This window comes from Cinclus cinclus, chromosome 29 (genome assembly GCF_963662255.1).
Source record: "Cinclus cinclus chromosome 29, bCinCin1.1, whole genome shotgun sequence".
Taxonomy (NCBI): domain Eukaryota; kingdom Metazoa; phylum Chordata; class Aves; order Passeriformes; family Cinclidae; genus Cinclus; species Cinclus cinclus.
The window spans coordinates 3,853,732-3,874,917 of NC_085074.1; the positions used below are offsets into that span (position 1 = coordinate 3,853,732).

At 60.7% G+C, this 21,186-nt stretch overlaps 4 protein-coding genes and 1 non-coding gene across 5 annotated transcripts; 2 read left to right on the forward strand and 3 right to left on the reverse strand.

The window, feature by feature from the left end:
• The first annotated feature begins 203 nt into the window (after positions 1-203).
• On the forward strand, positions 204-4,279 carry MAK16 (MAK16 homolog). The gene is made up of 10 exons (XM_062510623.1): positions 204-325; positions 632-681; positions 880-989; positions 1,303-1,367; positions 1,666-1,817; positions 2,659-2,713; positions 2,789-2,863; positions 3,159-3,275; positions 3,407-3,463; positions 3,714-4,279. The coding sequence occupies exons 1-10, from the start codon at positions 311-313 to the stop codon at positions 3,894-3,896; spliced, it is 879 nt and encodes a 292-aa protein (XP_062366607.1). The 5' UTR covers positions 204-310; the 3' UTR covers positions 3,897-4,279.
• TTI2 (TELO2 interacting protein 2) lies at positions 4,275-8,258 on the reverse strand. The gene is made up of 7 exons (XM_062510622.1): positions 7,335-8,258; positions 6,886-7,072; positions 6,393-6,485; positions 5,920-6,104; positions 5,563-5,706; positions 4,970-5,132; positions 4,275-4,410 (listed from the first exon to the last, which is right to left on the reverse strand). The coding sequence occupies exons 1-7, from the start codon at positions 7,946-7,948 to the stop codon at positions 4,330-4,332; spliced, it is 1,467 nt and encodes a 488-aa protein (XP_062366606.1). The 5' UTR covers positions 7,949-8,258; the 3' UTR covers positions 4,275-4,329.
• Positions 8,259-8,551: 293 nt separating this feature from the next.
• Positions 8,552-8,645, forward strand: LOC134054810 (small nucleolar RNA U13). The gene has a single exon (XR_009934065.1). It is a non-coding gene; the product is annotated as a small nucleolar RNA U13 (small nucleolar RNA).
• Positions 8,646-9,862: 1,217 nt separating this feature from the next.
• Positions 9,863-14,835, reverse strand: RNF122 (ring finger protein 122). The gene is made up of 6 exons (XM_062510765.1): positions 14,811-14,835; positions 11,349-11,505; positions 10,725-10,770; positions 10,493-10,534; positions 10,058-10,140; positions 9,863-9,977 (listed from the first exon to the last, which is right to left on the reverse strand). The coding sequence occupies exons 1-6, from the start codon at positions 14,833-14,835 to the stop codon at positions 9,863-9,865; spliced, it is 468 nt and encodes a 155-aa protein (XP_062366749.1).
• A 2,022-nt stretch (positions 14,836-16,857) lies between these two features.
• Positions 16,858-18,971, reverse strand: DUSP26 (dual specificity phosphatase 26). Its single transcript, XM_062510654.1, has 3 exons — positions 18,793-18,971; positions 17,746-17,954; positions 16,858-17,057 (listed from the first exon to the last, which is right to left on the reverse strand). The coding sequence occupies exons 1-3, from the start codon at positions 18,969-18,971 to the stop codon at positions 16,858-16,860; spliced, it is 588 nt and encodes a 195-aa protein (XP_062366638.1).
• Positions 18,972-21,186: the final 2,215 nt, after the last annotated feature.

Below are 21,186 nucleotides of genomic sequence, written 5' to 3' on the forward strand. Positions count from 1 at the left end.
TTCAGACCGCACCATCAACCTTCTACAACCACATCGCTCGGCCGCCCTCACCGTCTGTTTGCGTAACGTTTTCCTTGATCTCCCCCCTGAGGGGGCGCGGCACCGCCGCCATGACAGCGCGGCCCGCCCTCCTTCCCGCCCCCCTTCCCGCCCTCAGGGCCGCCGCTCTCGCGAGACTTCGCGCGCCCCGTCCCTTCCGGTAATGGCGGCGCCCTAGACCGCGCGGCCGGGCCCGCCAGCACCGTCGGTCCCCGCTGTCACCGCCGCCACTGCCGTCTCTGTCACCTCTGTCACCTCTGTCACCGCCACCATGCATTCGGACGATGTGAGCCTCACCGTTCTTTGGGACCCGCGTCAAACGGCCCCACGTGGGCGGGGGTCCCCTGTTCCCAACGCGGCTGTGGCCCGAGGGGGGCAGCAGGGCCGGGGGGTGTCAGTGGGGACCCGGCAGCGGTAGATGTGCTGTGCCACACGCTTCTTGGGGCACCGCGCTCTCCCTGCCGCGGGAACACCGAGAAAACCCCGATGTTCGTGGGGTGTCCCCCCCGTCAGAGCCACACCGGAGTTCGGGGGGACAAGGGGAGCCGGGTGAGGGGTGTCACGGAGTGTCACCCGCTGATTGTCCCCGCAGGTTGTCTGGAGCATGCTGGGGAACAGGCAGTTCTGCTCCTACAAGATGACGTGAGTTTTAGGGGACGGGGTGGGCTTTAGGGGGGATCCAGCAGGGAAAGGAACGGGAAGGACATGCACGGGTACCCCCAAACCCCACGGTGTCACCTCTGTGCCACCACGGCCACATGTGACAGTCACGGAGCATGGGGTGAGCAGTGGGGTTTTCCTGCCCTTCCCTCATTAATTCCCTGTCCCCTCTTTTTCCAGCACCAAAACGCAGAACTTCTGCAGGAACGAGTACAACCTGACAGGGCTGTGCAACCGCTCCTCCTGCCCGCTAGCCAACAGCCAGTACGCCACTGTCCGTGAGGAGAAAGGTGACAGCAGGGACAGCGGGGAATCCGTTCCTGGGAAGGGTGGTCAGGCCTTGGACAGAGCTGCCCGGGGGGGGGTTTGGAGTCCCTGTCCCTGGAGGTGTCATGGGAGTGCCTGGATGTGGCACTCAGTGCTTTGGGCTGGGGACAAGGTGGGGGTCCAAGGTTGGGTTTGGTTTTGAAGTCTTTTGAAGTCTTTTCCCAGCCTGGATGGTTCTGGGATGCAGCTGTGGGCAGGGAGGGGTGGATGGCACTGCCTGAGGGAGGGATGCCACAGCTCTGGGGAGGGGCTCAGGGGGTTTGTTCCTGTTGCCAGGTCGCTGTTATCTCTACATGAAGACGATCGAGCGGGCGGCGTTTCCCCGGCGCCTCTGGGAGCGGGTGAGCTCGGGGACACTCAGGGACAGCAGCTCCGTGTCCCCACCCAGGGGAGGGAAGCTGAGCCAGGGGAGGCTCAGCTTGGACAGCAGGAAGAATTTCTCCACAAAAAGGGTTGGAAGTGCCCAGGGAGGTTTGGAATGCCCATCGCTGGAGGTGGCACTGAGTGCTCTGGGAACAAGGGGATTCACCTTGGGGTGCTTTTCCTTGATGATTCCGTGACTCTGGGAACGATGCAGCCCCTCCCAAATGTCCCTTTTTGTGTCCTGCTCTGCCACCCAACCCTTCCCCTGCCCCACAGGTGCTGCTGAGCAAGAACTACGAGAAGGCTCTGGAGGAGATTGATGAGAACCTCATCTACTGGCCCCGCTTCATCCGGCACAAGTGCAAGCAGAGGTTCACCAAGATCACGCAGTACCTGATCCGCATCCGCAAGCTGACCCTCAAGAGACAGTAAGGGACACGGGGAGTGACCGTGGAAGTGACCACTGGTGGCTTCTGGAGCCACTGCCCCTCTGTCACTGCTGGGACACGGAGCCGGTGCCCGTTTTCCTGAGGGTTTTAGATGGATCTGTCATGGATGAGCTGCAGGAATCCAGTGTATCAATGCACTGAGGGAATGTCCTGAGCTGGAAGGGACCCACAGGGATCACTGATCCCAAATCCTAGCTTTGCACAGACAAACCCCAACAGCCCCACCAGTGCACCCCTGGGAGCTGTGTCCATCTTGGGGCTCTGGCAGCCTCGGGGCCATGCCCATTCCCTGGGCAGTGCCCAGCTCCTTCTGGGGGAGCAATCTTCCTCTAAAATCCAACCTGAGCCTGACCTGGGCCAGCTCCAGCCGTTCCCTGTCCTGTCCCTGTCCCAGAGAGCTGAGATCAGAGCTGTCCCTCGGGAGGAGCTGCTCCTCCTGTGGCCCCTCCAGACCCTTCCCCATCCTTTGGATGCTCTCTGACAGCTTCAGATCTTTCTTCTCCTGAGGCACCCAAACCTAATACCTTCCTAATATCTTGCTACATACACTTTTCTACAGCTTAGAGAGTTATTCTAGCCAAGCATTAATACACAGACCATTGTTCTATTTCTCATTGCTTTCTACATCTCACATAACTTTTCTGCTGACGTGCCTTATGCTTTCTGCTTAGCTCTAATTGCACATTGCTGTCTCCGAGGCCTGCTCCTTTGCAGCTTTCCCAAACCCCTCTGATTTTAAGGATTCCCACAGTGGGGAATGCTCCAGCTGCTGGCTCTGGCTGTCAGAGGCTGTGAGATTCCCAGTGCCCTTTCCCTGCAGGAGGAAGCTCGTCCCGCTGCGCAGGAAGATCGAGAGGCGCGAGAACAGGCGAGAGGTAAGGACTGCTCTGTGTCCCCTGCTGCCACTGCTGCTGGCCCTGGGCCTCACACAGCTGCTCTGTGTTCCCTAGGAGAAAGCCCTGATCGCTGCCCAGCTGGACAATGCCATCGAGAAGGAGCTGCTGGAAAGGCTGAAGCAGGACACGGTGAGCGAGGGTCACACAGAGCTCCCTGTGCTGCCCCTGGGGGGCAATGCTGGGTGCCTGGCTCCTTAAAACACAGAGAGCCCTAAAACACAGGGAACCCTAAAACACGAGGGCTCCCCAAAACACAGCCCTAAAACACAAGGGCTCCCCTCCTGCTCCCTGCAGGACTGTGGGGTCTGGGCTGGGCTGATCCACACCTCAATCTGATGCTGCCCCGTGCAGGCTTTCAGTGCTCCCCCAGGCCCAAGTCCATCCTCCTCCTGTGGCTTATGGAAAATCCCCATTTTCCTTTCAGTATGGAGACATTTACAACTTCCCCATCCACGCCTTTGACAAGGCTCTCCAGCAGCAAGAGGCAGAAAGCGAGAGCGAGTCGGATGCAGAGAGGGAAGAAGATGATGATGATGATGAGGTAAAGCTTCCAGCCCTGCCCTGGTGCTGAGCTGGGCTGTCCCTTCCTGCTGGCTCAGAAAAACCTTGTGGTGGCCGTGGTGGCTCTTGCATGGCACTGCTGTGCTCAGTCCCTGCCTCTGTTCCTTGCAGGACGTGGATAAGAGGGAGTTTGTGGAAGCAGAGGACAGCGAGCTCAGTGACTTTGAGGTGGGTGAAGCACCAGGTACAAACTGAGGCTGAGCTGCCTGGGCACCTCCACCCTGGGGTATCTCTGGGGATGGGTAAGAGGCAGCAAAATCAGAGCTGTGGGAGATAATTGTACAGTGGGGTCCCAGCCCAGCTCCTCTGGAGCCAGGGATTGTGGAATGGGATCATACATGAGGGGATTTTGGGGAGAGAGGAAGTTGAGTTATACAGCCTGCTCTGACATCACTCTGCTCACCCGATTCTTCCTCAGGATATGGATAAGTTGGAGACAAGCAGTGAAGAGGAACAGGAAGAGGAGGAAGAAGTAGAGAAGAAAACCTCCAAATGGAAAGGGAAAATGCCACTGAAGGGCCCAGCCAGGAGAAAACGTCCCTACATTGAGATAGAGTACGAGGAGGAAACAGAGCCAAGCACCAAGACAAAAGCAGCCTGAGCCCTGCCTGATCCCGTTTTGTACTGACTGACAGAACTCCAGATGTGTCACCAGAGTGTGAGTGCAGCATCTGCCACCCACCTGCCACCCCTGCTCAGGACCCCCAGGAACTCCTGCTTTTATACTCCACACGTTTTCTGCGAGAGCAGAGGGGTTTCTGTCCTGAGCCCAGTTGCAGTGAGTTTGCACAACTCTAAGGAACTTCCCCCATCTCCTCTGCAACCACAAAAAGCTCAGCCCAGACTCTGCTCCAGGAGGAGCCTGGGGGGTTCTGCTGCTTCCTGTAAGGCTGGAGAAACCTCACATGGCCCTGAGGGCACTTGGGTGTGTCTGGGGGAGGTTGTAGGGCTCACAGGTGGGACAAGAACGACAGAACTCTTCAATAAATACAGCAATTTTATTGTGCAAAGGGGGCTGAGCAGTGTCAGGCACCTCAGGTGCTCTCCTGCACTTTCCTGAGGCACTCCTGCACCCGGTTCTCCTCACAGCTGCTCTGCACCCCCTGCAGCAGCACCTGCAGGGAGAAAAGCAGCATTCCCAGTCCCCAGTCCCACTCCAGCTGTGCACAGCTGCACTCAGCAACCCTCCCTCTGCCCTCAAACAGTGCCATGCACCAGGGATCCCTGCACTGTCCCTTCCTGGAGCTGTATCTGGCATCTGCAGGCTGAGATGCCATCATCTGATGGAGCATAATTTTGGAATTTACTAGGAAAAACAAAGAAACCAAATCGGAGCAAATGCTCATAAGCTCTGCCCGGTTTTGGCCTGGTAAGAACACAAATCCAAAAGGCTGCAGTTTAGTGTGAACAAATGATGAAAAGCCAGTTTTGTCGAGGAGTCCCAGCTGCAGCACAGAAAGTCCAACAATATAATAATAATATACAGCAGTGTTAATAATAATAATAGTAGTGGAGCAGTGTTTGCAGCCAGGCCACAGCGTGTCACACACACACACACATTGATTTCCCCATCAATGAGTCACTTATCAATTCAATTATTGACACTGGGGAGGGGGGAAATCCAAAATCCTGCTGGGCTCAGAGGGAAGAGGCCACCACGGAGCCCGGGCTCACCTTCACCTGGCCTTGGGAGCAGTGATCCAGCAGGATGAGGCACTGGGTGGCCCTGTGGAGCAGGACAGCTCTGACGGGCTCGGGTGTTGGGCCCTGCTCTGTGTGAACGTCCCAGAGCAGCCTCAGCAGGGCCTTGAGGAGCACAGGGAGCCTGCAGGGCATCCTGCAAGGGAAACACCTCATCCCAAACCCCTCCTGAGCCATCACCTCGTGTACAATCCCATTGCACAGCCTGGGGCTGGTGAGGGGCAGGATTGGTGCCAGGACAGCCCTGGACAAGCAAGAAGCTCAGGATGGGGTTGGGAATTGGGAATGCTGGCACTGGGCAGCACAGTGCACAGCACAGAGTTTATTTAGCCCATATTGATTTAATTTGTGCTTTTGGAACAAGAACAAGTGGGATCAAAATGAGGACCCAGCTTAATTTTGGAGCCAGGTTTTTCAATTGTTCCTGGGACAGATTTTCCCTTAGGATTTCAGGGCCTTTTCCTCAAGAAAAAGTAACTTTGGGTCTTAAAGTGGAAATATTCCAGATAGGAATGAAACAATAATGTCAGGACAGCTTTCCTGTGTGTAATCCCCCAGAGAGGTACCTGGGCCAGGCGTGCTCTATGGTGCACTGCAGAGTCTCCAGGATTGCCAGTCTGGCCTCTTCCTTGGGGCCATCAGAGACCTCCAGGTAGCCCAGGATGACTCGCTCCAGCCTCTTCAGGTGCCTCACGATGAGGATACCAAGTCTGGAGGCACAAACACACCCTGAGGAGGGAGGGATAGATACTCCTGGATCCCAAAAACACACCCTGAGGAAGGAGCATATCCTTGGATACCAGGCCCAGGGCCTGACCCTGTGCTCTCACCCTCTCAGGAAGGTGGGCATGGTACCTGGCACAGCTCTCAGCCTCTCAGGAAAGTGGGCACGGCCCCAGGTGCCCCTGTCCCCTGTGTCTCACCTGGTGACAAAGGCAGGCAGGGTCCCTGCGTAGACCCTGCGCAGTGCCAGCCTGTGCTCGGCCTCCATGTGGGTCAGCACCAGCTGCAGCACCTGGTCCCAGGGGGACGTGGCCCTGCCCTGGCCCTGGTGCCGCTGGCATCGCTCCAGGATGGGCAGCAGGTCCAGCAGGCACAGCAGCACCGCCTGGTTTGGGGACAGATGGGGAATGTGAGCTCGTGTTCTCACCAAAAAAAACAACAAATCCCAACCCTGCGGTCACCCACAGCTGAGCTGAGCGCCCCAAAGCTGTTCCCTGCCCACCTGGGATGGGGCAGCAGCCAAGAGCTCTTCCCTCTGGGGAATTTTCCTGGAATCTACCGAGTTCCTTTGTCTCACAGGCTGCCGACAGCCTGGCCAGACTTAAGGCTCAGCCTTAAACTGAGGGGCTGCCACTAGCCCAAGGCACCTTACAGCCAAGTGCAGCCATCTCACCTGGATGAGAGGGGCCTCCCGTGAGTAGAGGTGGTTGTAGAGGGCGTGGAACACCACCTGGGCCCTGTTGAACTGGCACAGATCTGCTCCTGGCTGCAACAACGGAGAGAAGGGGGTTAATCCTGGGGACTGCAAAAACCTAAGGAAAGGTCAGCCTTCCCAAAGCCTGGAACCTGCTGTAAATGCAGGTCCAGGAAGAGAAGCTGGAACCCGACCCACACGAGGGAAAGGCTGGATCTGTGTCAGGGCAGGCTCAGGATGGATTTTAGGGAAAGGTTCTTCTCCCACAGAGTGCTGGGCACTGCCCAGGGAATGGGCAGGGCCCCCAGGCTGGCAGAGCTCCAGGAAACGCTCTTACGGATGAAATTTTGGGGGGGGGGGGTCTGTGCAGAGCCGGGGGTGACACTCCGATCCCGGCGCGTCCCTTCCAGCTCAGGACATTGTGCGCTTGTCCCCCCCTTCACACCACACCCGCACAGGGCCCCTCCCTCACCACGTTGAGCACGATGTGGTGCAGGCAGCGCACGCCCAGCACTTTGTTCTCCTCCTGGAAATCATCGGAGAGGAGCAGCGCGGGCGGCAGGACCTGCTCCAGGTGCGGGCACAGCCAGGGCCGGCTGACGTGGAGCAGAGCCCAGGAGAACACGTCTTTGGAGGCAGGGTTACGCTTCCAGGTGTCTCTGGAGAGACAGACACGGCTCAGGAACAGACAGCGCTCAGCTCCCGTGCACTTGGGGCTCTCGGCTGGCAGCAAACTCTGACAATCACCCCCCAACGCCTTTCACTGCTGGGCATTTGTGATAATCATTCCCCAAGACATTCCACTGCTGGGTATTTGTGAAGCTCCTGTTTTCATATTTATCATCTCTGGAGCCTCAGCTCTGTTTCCCAGTATTTCCTACAGAGACTCTACAAAAATCCCACCCTTGCCTTCCCACTCACTTGGTTAACTCCCGCTTCAGGAGCCCCATCACCGCTCCAAATCTTCCTTCCTCATCCCCCTCCTTTCCCCGCAGGAATTCCTCCACGGACCCGCAGCCCGCAGCCTGGACCAGCCGCTCCAGCAGCTCCCGAGCCACCACCCGGCTCCTCGCCGTGGTCCAGGGCCTCTGGTCCTTGTGTGTGACAGCGAAGACGAACGCGTGTCCCAGCAGCCGGCGCAGGCCGGGTCCCACCGCGGCCACCCCCGGCCGCTGCTGCTCCCCGGCAGCTTCCAGCTTCTGCAGGAGCAGCAGGAACACGGCACCGACACGCTCCGCTCGCTCCGCCACGGCGGCCAGCGCCGCGTCCTGCCCGGGGAGCTCGGCCCCGTCCTGCTCCCGGCGCGGAGGAGCAGCCAAATCGCCCAAGGCCGCGGCCAGCTCGCCCACCGCCGCGGGGCCGGCAGAGCCCAGCAGCCAGCGCGGATCCGAGGCCCGCAGCAGCGCGCTCAGCTCCCGGAGAGCTCCGGGCTCGGCCAGCGCCCGCCGGGCCTGCAGCAGCGCCTGCTCGGCCGAGGGGGCGGCGGGCGGCGGCTGCTCGGGACCCCGCTCCGGGCTCGGGCTGCCGGCAGCCATGGCCTGACACAGCCCGGAGGGGCCTGGAAACCTTACAGAGACATCGGGGGTGGGAGCAGCGCCCTGCGGGGAGCACCCCGGGATCCCCCCAGAGACCGCCGGGATCCCCTCAGAGAACCCCGGGACCCCTCAGAGAACCCCGGGATCCCCTCAGAAAACCCCGGGACCCCTCAGAGACCGCCGGGATCCCGTCAGAAAACCTCGGGACCCCTCAGAGACCGCCGGGATCCCGTCAGAAAACCCCGGGACCCCTCAGAGACCGCCGGGATCCCCTCAGAAAACCCCGAGCAACCCCGGTCCCGTCACCACGGCGCCGCCACCACCCGCTCCACGCGCGCCAACTGTCGCAAAACATCCCCGCTTGCCGTAAAGCCGACAGCGAAGGGGCGTGGTTTTATGTGCATAAATTAGCATTTCTAATTAGCGAGCACAGAGCGGGGAAGAGCGGCAGAGTGGGGCGGAGAAAGGAGAGTAGGAGGATCGAAAGAAGAGTTCAGAGTTTGTAGAGAAGGGACAGGGAGAGCTGCGTGAGGACAGCGCTGTCGCCATGACTGGCAGAGCAGTGGCACGGCAGTAGGAGCGGGTGCGGCCACCCTGGCCGCGATCCTTCCGGTTCATGGAGATGATGAATGGGAGCGGCACGCGCCTGCGTGACATGTGCGCCCTGCGTTACGGCACGGCACAGCCCCATCTGACCGCCGGCAGGGTCCTGGCGTCGCTTCGACGTCACTTCCTGTTCCGTTCGCGCAAAAATAGTTTTCCGCTGTGGAGGAGTTAGGCCCGCTGGCGCTGCTGACGTCATTGCTTGAACGACGTGGTGCCGGATAGTAGGGCGTATGACGTCACTGCCGCGCCATTTCCGTTCTTAAAAAATAATGTACCGCTTGATGTTATGGGGTGTATGACATCACTGCTGACATCACTCCTTTTCCTATGACGCGCCCCATGGTCGGGTCTGTGATGTCACTGCCACGTCATCTCCTTCCCGTGTGATAATCAGGGGAAATGAGCAAATTAGCGGGGGGGGGGGGGAGGTGAGCAGCTCTTGGGCTCTCTGTGATGTCACTGCTGATGTCACTGCTGATGTCACGTTCTCTCGGAAGTGGGGAATGGACAAATCCGGGGGGAGGGACCACCCTGATGTGGGCCCAGCTTTGGAGGGTCAGTGGTGTCACCTCTGACGTCATCTTCTCGTGCGGGTGTGAAAATTTGGGGAGATCGGGGAGATCGGGGGGTGCGGTGATGTGGGGACAGCTCTTGGGGGACTGAGCGCTGGGGGAGTCAGTGATGTCACTGCTGTTGTCATCTTCCCTCGGACGTGTCAAAAGTGAGGAGAAAAAGGGAGATCAGGGGCTTCTACCCCAACCTGGGCGGGGGTCCCGGCCCTGGCGAGGGGCAGCAGTTCGGTGCTATTTTGTCACCACATTAAGGGGTCACGGCCAGCAGTGTCCCCTCCTCGGGCACTTGGGGGGCTCAGCACCCCCTGGGCTTCCCTGGGGTCCCCTGATCTGTCCCTGCAGCGCCCACAGCTCGGACGGGTTAAAAGTCACCCATTTAATTTTATTTTATTTTTTTTTACACAAAACCGTACAACCCCTGTGCCCCACGGGGATCCCGAGGGGTTCAGGTACAAAAATAACTCTGTGCAAACAAGGGGAGGGGGGGGGGGGGTCAGGGGGAGAGGACCCCCCACCCGCACCCTGGCGCTTCCCACAGGGAATTCCACGTCTTGTCTCCATGGGGAGCACAAAACCACATTTCCCAAACCAAACCACGGAGTAAAAATCCCACCAGGGAAAACCCAGGATCCTTCCCGAGGGACCCTGGGCAGGCGGGGTGGGCGACGCCGGGCGGTCCCGCGGTGGATCCCGATGGATCCCGATGGATCCCGATGGATCCCGCAGGACGCGGAGCTCACACCAGCTCGTCCAGGAGGGTCCCGATGCCGGCGCGGGGCTGGCCCGACCCCGCCATGGGTTTATTGCACATGGGGCACACGCAGCGAACCTCCAGCCACTTGAGCAGGCACCTGCGGGCAGGAATGATGCGGGAATGGCGATTCCCGCAGGGAATTCCCGGCTCCCGCCCCGCTCTGCCAGCCCCTCTCACTTTCTGTGGAAGGTGTGCTGGCACGGCAGCACCCCCAGCTCCTCCTTCAGCCCGAAATCCTCCAGGCAGACGGCGCAGGTCTGCTGTGGGAGGTGAGATGGAGGCTGAGGGCGGGTGTGAACCAGCCAAGAAATGCCGGGAAATCCCGGGAAATTCCAGCCGGGAGCTCAGCCCAGGTCCCCAAACACCCGCGGGGAGCGGGATTCCCTCCCGATCCGGGCCCCACATCCATCCCCAGCCTGTCCCTGAGCACCGAGGGTTATCCCAGCCCCATCCCCAACCTGTCCCGAGGGTTATCCCGGGTTAAACCCAGCCCCATCCCCAACCTGTCCCGAGGGTTATCCCGGGTTAATCCCAGCCCCATCCCCAACCTGTCCCGAGGGTTATCCCGGGTTAATCCCAGCTCCATCCCCAGCCAGAGCTGGTCCCGCTCACCCCATTCACGTTCAGCCTGCGGCCATCGCCTTTCAAAACAACCTGAGAGAGAGAAGGAGGGCGAGCATTTCCCACCAGGATTGGCCCAGGAGGAGCTGAAGGGAGCCGGGCAGGGCTGGGGTGAGCCCGGCGGGTTCTGGGGAGGCTCCGGACCGAGCAGGATCAGTCCCTGCTGTGTCCCCGCTGTGTCCCCGCTGTGTCCCCGCTCATCCCAAACCACCCCCGGCTTTACCTCCTTGTAGCCGAAGCGTTCGCTCTGCGCCTGGTGCCGCAGCTTGCTGGGAGAGGAGGAAGACAAAAATCAGCCAAAAATACTCGGGGGGCTCCTGGAACCGAGGGGAACGCGCTCCTCCCACCCGGGTTTTGGGATCGGTGGCTGCGGAGTTCTGTTTGTGTAGGAGTGGTTGGGAACGGGCAGAGGGAGCATCCAGAGGTGTCGGTGGAGATTTGCCCTCGGCAATCAGTCAGTGCAGGAGGAGCTGGATTTTCCAGCGCTCGGCAGCTGCCGGCCCTGCCGTGACCTTGGCCGGGGAAAAGCGCCTGGCACAGAACCACGAGGGTGGCGAGGAGGGCACATCCTCTCCCCAAAAAACGCGCTCCCAAAAATAGCTGAGGGATGCAGGGCAGAGCCGGCCCCGCAGGAGCAGCGGCTGCAGCCTCGGCTTTGGGGTTAAAAAGAGCAGGGGGAGCAAGGAAAGGCTCATCCTCCCTTCCCTGCCCCGCACAGCACGGCCCCCGCACGTTCCCTGGAAATCAGGAGCCCCTTCCTGCGCTTCCTGCCCCGCTCCCGGATTTTTGTCCTGGTTTTCTGGGACAAAACAGGATCTGGGAATGCCCAGGGACCCCGAAGCCCCACCTGATGAAGTAGCAGCAGAAGATGAGGCTGAGCACGAAGATGAAGATGCCAGTGCCGAAAATGACCATGTGGATGTTGAGGGGCAGGTCCTGGAAGGTGATGGGCGGCATCGTGCAGGGTTTACTGGGATAAATCAGCCCTGGGCTGCAGTAACACCCTTAGGGGGAAGAGAAATTCAGAGTTTAGGTGGAAAAATGTGAGAGCGGAGAGAGCCTGGGCTGGCCCCGTCCGCTGTGGAGTTCGCCAAGGGGGTAAAAAGCAGCACTGAGACATCGTCCCGTGTTTGGAGAGTGGAGATCTCCCCTGCAAGGATCCCGGGGCAGCTCAGGCTGGCACCGGTGGCATTTCCAGCCCCTTCTCCAGCAGCACCCCGGGCAGCTGGGGGAGCAGGAGGCGCCGCTTTCATCGCCAGGGGAATCCACGGAGGCTGGAAAGGGACATAGGGAAGGACAGAGCTGCAAGCCAGCTTGAAAAACAGCAGCAGCTGGAGGTTGTCATCGCCCCAGGAGGAGCGAGTGGCTGCTTCGTCCTCGGGGTCAGCCAGCGCCAGCCGAGCCCGTGCCCTGTCCCAGCACAGCCACCCCGGGAGGGTCCCACGGAGCCCCAGCCCCCTGCCGCTGCTCAGAGCTGCAGCAAAGCTGGGCTCTGACACGGACTAAGCCCCGTTTTATGTCTGGGAATGGCTCTGCCTTTGTTTTCTCCTCAGCTCTCACTTGAGAGGAGCCCCCAGCCCCATCTGTGCCCCCCGGCCCCTTCCTTCCACCCTGCACCCTGCTCCTCATCAAACAACTCCTCCAGGAGCACTCCTGGCTTTAATTACAGCCCCTCAGCCCCTCGGGAGAGGCTGGAATTTTGCTCAGCAGGGACAGGAGGAGCGAGCAGCAGAACCTCCTGCAGCAGCAGAGACACCCAGGGCTGTGCGTGGTGTCCTCCCCGCTGGGACAGGGGACAGCAGGGACCCCCGGGCAGGTGGCACCTCTGGGCTGGGACTCCCGAATCCCAGCCGTTCATCCTCAGCTATCTGCTCTGCTGGGCTGGGGGAATTCACGTGTGCCATCCGTGCCACGGCCAAGCCACCGTGGCCAGGAGCCACCTGGCCCTGGGGACACCGGTTTGGAGCTTTGCAGCTGCATCAGAGGAGAGCCTGAGCTGGAGGAAATGTAGGAAATGGGATTTTCCTGCCACTCGCTCCGGGCCTCCTCTAATCACTGGAGACAATCCCTCAGCCACGGGAGGAAAGGGAGGATTTGTTTGTCGGGTCCTGCTGCTCCTGAGACCACCAGGTGCAGGAAGAGACAATAGGAAAGGTTAGTTGTTTTTTGCTGTTTCCTTGCTGGAAATGATTGAGACATGCTCCAAAAAAAAAAAAAAAAACACAAAAACCAAACCAAACAAACAAAAAAAAAAAAAAAAGCCACCACAAACCAAAACAAACCAAAATGAAACATATACAGCTCTCAGAAAAACCCTCTGAGACATGAGGTAATGCTGGAGCACCTGGTGGTGGGGCACGGGTGGGAGAGCCCCACTCTTGTCTAAGGGGCTCCAAACCCCTCATGATCCCAAATCCTACCCCAGCCATCCCCCTCTCCTCTCCTCCTACAGCCCCACATCCCATGGGGCAGAAATGCCATCCCTCACCCCACAAGTGCCCTTTTTGGACTCACCAGCTCCGCCAGGGGCATTCCTGCTGGATGTGCCTTAGCATCCCAGGAAATTCCCTTTGCTGCTCCGGGAGAGGCCCTGGGATGTGAGGAGGAGCTGGGGGTCCCCAGCCCCCTCTCCTTCCCATCCCCTTCCATGGTTTTGATTAAACGCCCTCCCCCCGCCTTCCAGAGGCCTCGGAGTTTTTAGTTCAAGGGGAAAGGATCAAATCCAGGTTTAACCGACGTGAAACGAGGCCCCGATGGGCGCCCAGGTGAAAGAACCCCACCACCAGCTCCAGGCTGCCAATCTGGCCCCAGAACCAGAAACCCTGAGGGCTGCAGCGATTATTTGATTGCAAAATGGGAAAAGAGGGATCTGCAGACACCTGGGTGCCTTTCCGGGCTCCTGCACCAAGGATCCTCACAGGGAACTGCTCCAATTTTGCCAGGAAAAAAAAAATAAATTGTTGTTTTCCATGCAAACTCCCACAGCTCCCGTGGCAGGAGCAGGAGCTCAGGTACAGTTTGGCCCATCAGGGCTGTGATTTGCACCTCCACCTCCTCCTCCTCCTCCTCCCCACACAGATTTAACCCTCTGCGAGCTGTGCTGAGGACACAGAGCCTTGATCTGCCCAGCAGGGTGAGCCCAGCCCTGTCCCCCACACCAAACCCTGACCTCAGCCCCACAACCCCACAGCCAACCCCTCCTCAAACCCCTGGAGCTCCAGCAAAGCTGAGTGTGGCCCCTCACATCCCACATTTTGATTTTTTCTACCCAAATTTCCCCCCACTTCACTTCACAGGGATTTTGCTGAGCAGAGCTTCTCCCTCACCCCAATTCTTGTTCAGTAAAACCCATGGAAAACTCAGCAGGTCATTAAATAAAACCATTCTTTCTCCTCCCACACAAAAGCTGAGCTTTGCACCAGAAAACCCAACACATTTCCATATGGGATTTATTGGGATGCCAGAAAGGGCTCCCTGCAAAGAGCCGCCCTGAATCCAAGACCTGCACCGGGATAGGGAGCAAATTAGGGAGGAAATAAAGTTTATCTGCTCCCCAAATAAAATTCCCTGGGTCTGCAAAGTCCTGATCTCCAGGCGAGCAACAGGAGGGAAAGCAAAGGAGGGGCTGAAATCCGAGGCAGCAGCTCAGCCCGCGGCGGCTGTCAGGATATTCTCAATAAACCCATTCAGCTTCCAGTGGCATTTTCCCACCAGCGCTGTGAAGGCCCTCAACAGCAGCGGGCTCTGAGTTAACAAATATCTGTGAGCCTGGGGCTCGAAGCCGAAGTGCACAAGTCCAGGGCTGGTCCCGTCAGCCTCGGAACAAGGCTGGGCTCTGTCCCTCTGTCCCTCTGTCCCTCTGTCCCTCTGTCCCTCTGTCCCTCTGTCCCTCTGTCCTTCTGTCCCCAAAGCCCCGGAATGCCCAGAGATAGCCGGGGGATGCCTGGGGCTGCCCAAAGATGCCCAGGGAATGCCCGGAGGCACCCAGGGGATACCTGGAGATGCCCAGGGGATACCTGGAGACGCCCAGGGGATGCCTGGAGACGCCCAGGGGATACCTGGAGATGCCCAAGGGATACCTGGAGATACCCAGGGGATGCCTGGAGTTACCCAAGGGATGCCTGGAGTTACCCAGGGGATGCCTGGAGATGCCCAAGGGATGCCTGGAGATGCCCGGGGGAATCCCGGGGTATGCCCGGAGATGCCGAGGCCGGGGCTGCCCCTCTCCCCCCGCAGTCAGCGCCCCCCTTCCCGGGCAGCAGGGAGGGGACACCCCCTGCCCACGCCACCGCCCCCTCCCCGCGCTCACCGTGGCACCACTGGAACGGGGGCATCGGGAGGCTCCGCGGGGCCGCGGCTGCTCCGCCGGGCCATGGCCGTGCCCAAAAACCCCGCCCCGGCCCCGCAGCCCCCCCGGGACCGCCCCCGCCCCGCCGACACCGCCGGTGGCCCCGGGCAGGCGTGTCCTTGCCCAGGCGGGGCTGCGCTCACATCCTCGAGCCTCCTTGTCGCGGCATCACCTGCCTCAGGTGGCACCTGAGCAGCCCTTTGGGGCATCCTCCGGGGGCTCGGTGTCGGGTTTGGGACACCAGAAGTTCGATATTCCCAAAGATTTCGTTGTTGAAAGGGTTTTCCTCTCCCTGTTGCTCTTGAGCTAAAGACAGGAAGGAATTCCTGGCTGGGTCGGTGGGGAGGGGCTGGGATGGAATTTCCAGAGGAGCCCCTGGATCCCTGGGAGTGCCCAAGGCCAGGCCGGAGCCCCCTGGGATGGTGGGAGGCGTGGAACAAGATGAATTTTAAAGTCCCTCCAACTCAAACCAGGCTGGGATTGCTACACCCAGCACAGGCTGGGGGACAGCGGTGACAGATGAGTGCTGGCACAGGTCCTGGTGTGCCCCGAGCCACGGAGCTGTCCCTGCCCGGCCCCCAGCCCCTCTCCCTCCCATTCCATGATCCCAGCTCAGCCCCCAGCCCCTCTCCCTCCCATTCCATGATCCCAGCTCAGCCCCCAGCCCCTCTCCCTCCCATTCCATGATCCCAGCTCAGCCCCCAGCCCCTCTCCCTCCCATTCCATGATCCCAGCTCAGCCCCCAGCCCCTCTCCCTCCCATTCCATGATCCCAGCTCAGCCCCCAGCCCCTCTCCCTCCCATTCCATGATCCCAGCTCAGCCCCCAGCCCCTCTCCCTCCCATTCCATGATCCCAGCTCAGCCCCCAGCCCCTCTCCCTCCCATTCCATGATCCCAGCTCAGCCCCCAGCCCCTCTCCCTCCCATTCCATGATCCCAGCTCAGCCCCCAGCCCCTCTCTCTCCCATTCCATGATCCCAGCTCAGCCCCCAGCCCCTCTCCCTCCCATTCCATGATCCCAGCTCAGCCCGGCGCTGCTCCGGGGGCTCTCCGGAAGCTCAGGAAGAATGGAGCTATAACGGGAACGGGAGGACAATGGGGATGGCAGCCTGCAGGGCCGGGGCCACCCGGGCCACCAGGACACTCCTTCCCGACCTTGGCATCTCCCTGGGCTCAGCCCAGCCAGCCCTGCTGCTCCTGGGGATGTTTGTCACAGCCTGGGTGGCCACTCGGAGCCACCTTGGGGACACTGGGACAGCCACCTTGTGCTGGGCAGTGACCCTGGGGCTGCCAGGACTCCTGGGGACACTGGGGCTGCCATCCTGGCTCTGCTTGTCACCAGGAGCCCCCCGTTGTCCCCACTGCTGGGAAAAAAGAGGGGGCAACCCCAGGACAGGCCCTGAGCAGGAACGCAGGTTTGGGCACTGAGCAGGGCTCAGGTTTGATCCCTAGACTGAGAATTTGGGGGCACTCAGGTCCATCTCTACCCCGAGTTCTCGAGTGCTGCTCTGTCCCCAGCCCTGTGACAGATGCCAGCCTGAGCTGTCCCCAAGCCCACGAGGCGTGCCCAGGCTCTTCCTTAGCACTGCCTTTATTCACAGGGTGACACGAGGCACGGACAACACCCGAACGCCACGACAGGAGCTGGCCTGAGCCCACACACCAGACCTGACATCACCAGAAACACACGGGACACACAACAGGGGACACGCAGCGCTGCAGTGTCCTGGCAGGGAGGGACACAAATGCCGGGGGGGGGGGAACAACAAAGCCTTGAAGGCTCCCTGGAGGCCGCAGGGATGGAGTGACGGGTGACGTGGGGCCGGGTCCCTCCGGAGGCGTCTTGGAGCGAGCAGGCTGGGATGGAAGCCATGGCCAGGACTCCCCTGGGTGGCACAGTGCAGGACCAGGGCCTGGGCTGGACCAGAGGGCACCCCCGGAGCTGGGGGCGGGGGGCTGTGCGTGACCCAGGGGCAGAGCCCGAGCTGGGCAGGGCTCGCCCGGTGCCCTCAGGAGCTCCTCTTGAGCCTCAGGGCGTTGTCCAGGGCCACCAGCTGGCGCAGGAAGCCGCGGTTGGGGATGATCCCGCGGTGGTCCTTGACCGTCTTTATGGCTTCCACCAGGGGCATGTGGTGGCGGATCATGAGGTAGGCGAGGACCAAGGTGGCCGACCTGCTGACCCCGACGGCACAGTGCACGAGGATCCTCCCTGCAGGGGGGGGGACAGGACGCAGCGGCTGCGTCAGCACAGCCCGAAAATTCCACGTGGAAAAGCTGCTGAGCACCCAGCCCGGCCCCGGAGCACCCGGAGCCTGGGCTCAGGTGGGCAGCACCTGGTGGGGGATGAGGGGTGTGAGGCGCTGAGGGGTGTCACAAAGGGTGTCAGTGTGTCCTGGTAACACCAAATGGACAGAACAGGCCCAGAAAAAGCTCAGGACACAGGTGGGGGCTGTGATCTGAGGGGACGGTGCTCTCATCCAGCCTGTTCCCTCTGGGAGGAGGTGATGGCGTGCAGGGGACACAGCTGGGGTCATCCCATGAGGGGACACCACTGGGGACATCCCATGAGGAAAAACCATTGGGGCGATCCCCTGAAGGGACATCACTGAGATGATCCCAGTGGTGGAGGGGACACCAATCCAGGTGATCCCGTGAGGGGACACCACTGGGGTCATCCCATGAGGGGACTCCATGGAGGTGATCCCATGAGGGGATACCATTGGGATGATCCCATGGAGGGGACACCACTGGGCTGATCCCATAAGGAGACTCCATCCCAGCCTCAAAACCCCTTTGTTTCCCAGGATCCTCAACAACAACCACCCCCATCTCCCACCTCCCCGGGGCAGCTCCCCCATCCCTTCTCCCTCTCCTCTCCCCCACCCTTGCCCAGGGACCTTCGTTGAGGGCCTGGTGGATGAAGTCAGCGGCGGGGTAGAAGTAGGGGCTCATGTCGAAGGAGGGCGAGTCGTGGGCCTCGATGCCCAGGTACCGGATGCCCGTGCCCTCGTAGTAGTCGGCGCCGCCGCGCCAGCGGCAGTGGGAGGCGTTCAGCACGTGGGTGATGCGCAGCTGCAGCAGCTCCCGCCGGTTGGACGCGATGTCTCTGCGGACACAGCGGGGAGGGGACACTTCAGACCACCAGAAGTGTCCCCAGCACGGTGGAAAAGCTGTCCCGGGCAAAGGTTTCTGGATGAGAGAGCTGGATGTAAAAATCTGGTGGATTTTTGAGATTCTTGGGGTTTCAGGTGATCTCACAGCTTGTGGACAACCTACCTGTGCCCACCCAGATCTGGGACCTCCCTTCACAGCCCTGTGACCTCCTTCCTCTTTGTCCCAGCTCCATACCCACCACATCCTTCTCTGTCTGACCTTCCCCGCAGAAGGGAATCACAGAATCACAGAATCACACAGTCACACAATCACACAATCACACAATCACACAATCGCACAATCGCACAATTGCACAATCGCACAATCACCAAATCATTGAATCACTGAATCACAGAATCTCAGAATCACAGCATTACAGAAATCACAGAAATCACTGAATCACCGAATCACACGATCACCAGGTTGGAAGAGACCTTTAAGAGACCATGGAGTCCAACCCATGCCCCAGCACCACCTCAACTAAACCACAGCGCCCATTTCCACATCCAATCCTTTTTTAAACACATCCAGGGATGGTGACTCCACCACCTTCCCGGGCAGACCATCCCAGTCCTTTATCACTCTTGCAATAAAAAACCTTTTTCCTAAAATCCAACTTAAATTTCCCTTGATGCAGCTTAAGGCTGTGTCCTCTGGTTCTACCAGCGCTGCCTGGAGAAAGAAACCAACCCCACCTGAGTACAGCCACCTTTCAGGGATCTGTGGAGAGTGACAAGGTCCCCATCTCCCCACCCCAGTCGCCCCCAGTCGCTGTCCCTGGCCACACTTACTGGTCTCCCAGGTAGAGGCCTGGCCACACCTCGTCGGCGTGGTTGCAGGCTGTTTTCCCCGTGTACAGCAGCCGCTCCAGCTCGAACACGCTGAGGATGGGATGGCTCCTGCGCTCATCCCGCGGGGCCCGGCTCGGGGAGCGGCTGCTGTTCCTGTAGAACCTGGACAGGAAAGCCATGGGAGCTGCCCAGAGCCACAAGGCATGCCTGTGGGGGCGGGGAGGCCGGACGGGGGCCTGGGGGTCACTTCTGCTGCTGCTGCCACCCACGGTCCTGTTGGGAAACAGTGGAGAGGTCATAAGGAGAAAGGGCTCCTCATCGAGGGGCTGGGGGTGTCCAAGGGAGGGAATGGGACTGGGGAAGGGGCTGGAGTGGCAGGAGGGGCTGAGGGAGCTGGGAAGGGGCTCAACCTGGAGAAAAGGGGTGCAAGGGGGACCTTGTGGCTCTGCACAACTCCCTGACAGGAGGGGACAGCCAGGGCGGATTTGGGATTTCTCCCAGGGAACAGGGAACGGCCTCAGGCTGGGCCAGAGGAGGCTCAGGGTGGACACAGCAGGAATTTCTCCATGGAAAGGGTGGTCAGGGAGGTTTGGAGTCACCAAGGAATTCCTGGAGGTGGCTGTCAGTGCTTGGGGCTGGGGCAAGGTGGGCACAGCTTGGACTCAATGACCCTGGGGGGCTTTTCCAAGCTCAGGGATTTTGGGGTTCTGCGGTGCTGCCATTTGGGACCTCTCATTCCAACCCTGTTGTGGAAACACCGGCCCAGAGCAGCCGGGTCTCACCCTGCTGGTGTTTGGTCACCCACCGGGAGGAGCCGAGCGTTCCCTACATCCCTTCCCGGAGGGAAAACTGCTGGGGAGAACTTTCTGCTGCCAGGGATGGGGAGGCAGCCAGAACATCCACAGCCCCACAGCTTTGGGCTGAGGCCACCTTGGCAGGAGATGCCCTGCCCAGGACCACCTCCCGTGCCTCTGCTGCCAGGGGACGGTGCCAGCTCGGGGCTGGAGCTGCCAACCTGAGGAAAGGCGGCCAGGTCTGGGCACGGCACCAGAGCCGGGGAGGAAAAACCCCCAGACAGGTGGAGGGTTCCAGATGGCACCAGGCAGCCTGGCCAGGGCCCAGCCTCCTCCAGAGCGGCACAAACCCTGCAGGGAGGGGGGGCAGGATTAACCCTCCCTGGGCACGCTCCCGCAGCTGCTCCGGAGCGTGCAGGGCTGCTCTGGGGTGGGAAGAGTTAACTGCAGGGCATGAGGAAGCTCCTTTTACCCAGCAGCTCCTCCTGCTCCCAAACCCGCTGCTGCCACACATCTGCAAGGACCCTCCCCCCAGCAGTTCCTGCTGTGTCCAGATGTGCTCAGAGAGGCCTTTTTGTGCTCCCTCAGGAGGAGAAATTCTCCTTCTCGCCTCGCTGCTGCTGCCCCGAGCGCCCTGGAGCCTCCCCTTCCCTCTCAGGCTGGGGCCGGCGGAGGAGCAGCGACCTTGGGCTGGCCCGGCCGGGCACAGCCTGTCCCTGCTGGGTGACACTGCCGCGGCTCCGGCCGCCGGAGCAGGAGGAAGGAGCGCCCGGAGCCTCCAGCCATTTCTTGGCAACGCAAAGGAAAACATGGCAAGGGCAGGGGGGAGCTCGCACGGAGACCAGGGAGGACCCAGGGATGTCCCCCTGCCCTTTCCGTGTGCCAGGAGGGGCAGCTCAGACCCTACCTGGCACCCCCGGGGTGCTGCCAGCCCTGCCCGAGTGTCACCCCTGGCCCCCAGCACAGCTCAGCCCAGGGCAGGGTCCCAGCCTGGCACGTCCTCCCTGCTTCGATGGACCCCGGGCTCCTCCAGGCTGGGAATTCGGTTTTGGCAAAGCCCAGCCGGGAAACCTTGAGTGACCTTGGCTGCAGCGCAGCCACGAGTCCTCAGCCCCGGGCAGCGCCGGGATCATGGAGAGGGCTGGAACGGCGAAATTCCAGCCCCTCTTATGGCCACAGCTGGCTGGAAAAACAACGATCCCCGCCCAGGCCGGGCTGCCAGGCGCGCCCGGAGCCCCCCGAGGGCTCAGGGGCTCAGCTCTGCCCCGCAGCCAGAGCTGGGAACGGCCCCGGAGCGCTCCTGGCACTTCCCAGGCTGGGCTGGACCCCTCTGGGCAGCGGGTCCGCGGCTCGCTCGCTGCTGCCCCGGGCCCGAGACCCTGCAGGGAGGGAGGGAAGGGTCCCGTGGGATGAGGGGAGGGTCCCGTGGGATGAGGGGAGGGTCTCGTGGGATGAGGAGAACTGTGCGGGATGCAGGAATGATCCCACGGGAGGCAGGAATGGCCCCATGGGATGCAGGAATGACCCCACAGGATGCAGGAATGATCCCATGGGATGCAGGAATGATCCCAGGGGATGCAGGAATGGCCCCATGGGATGC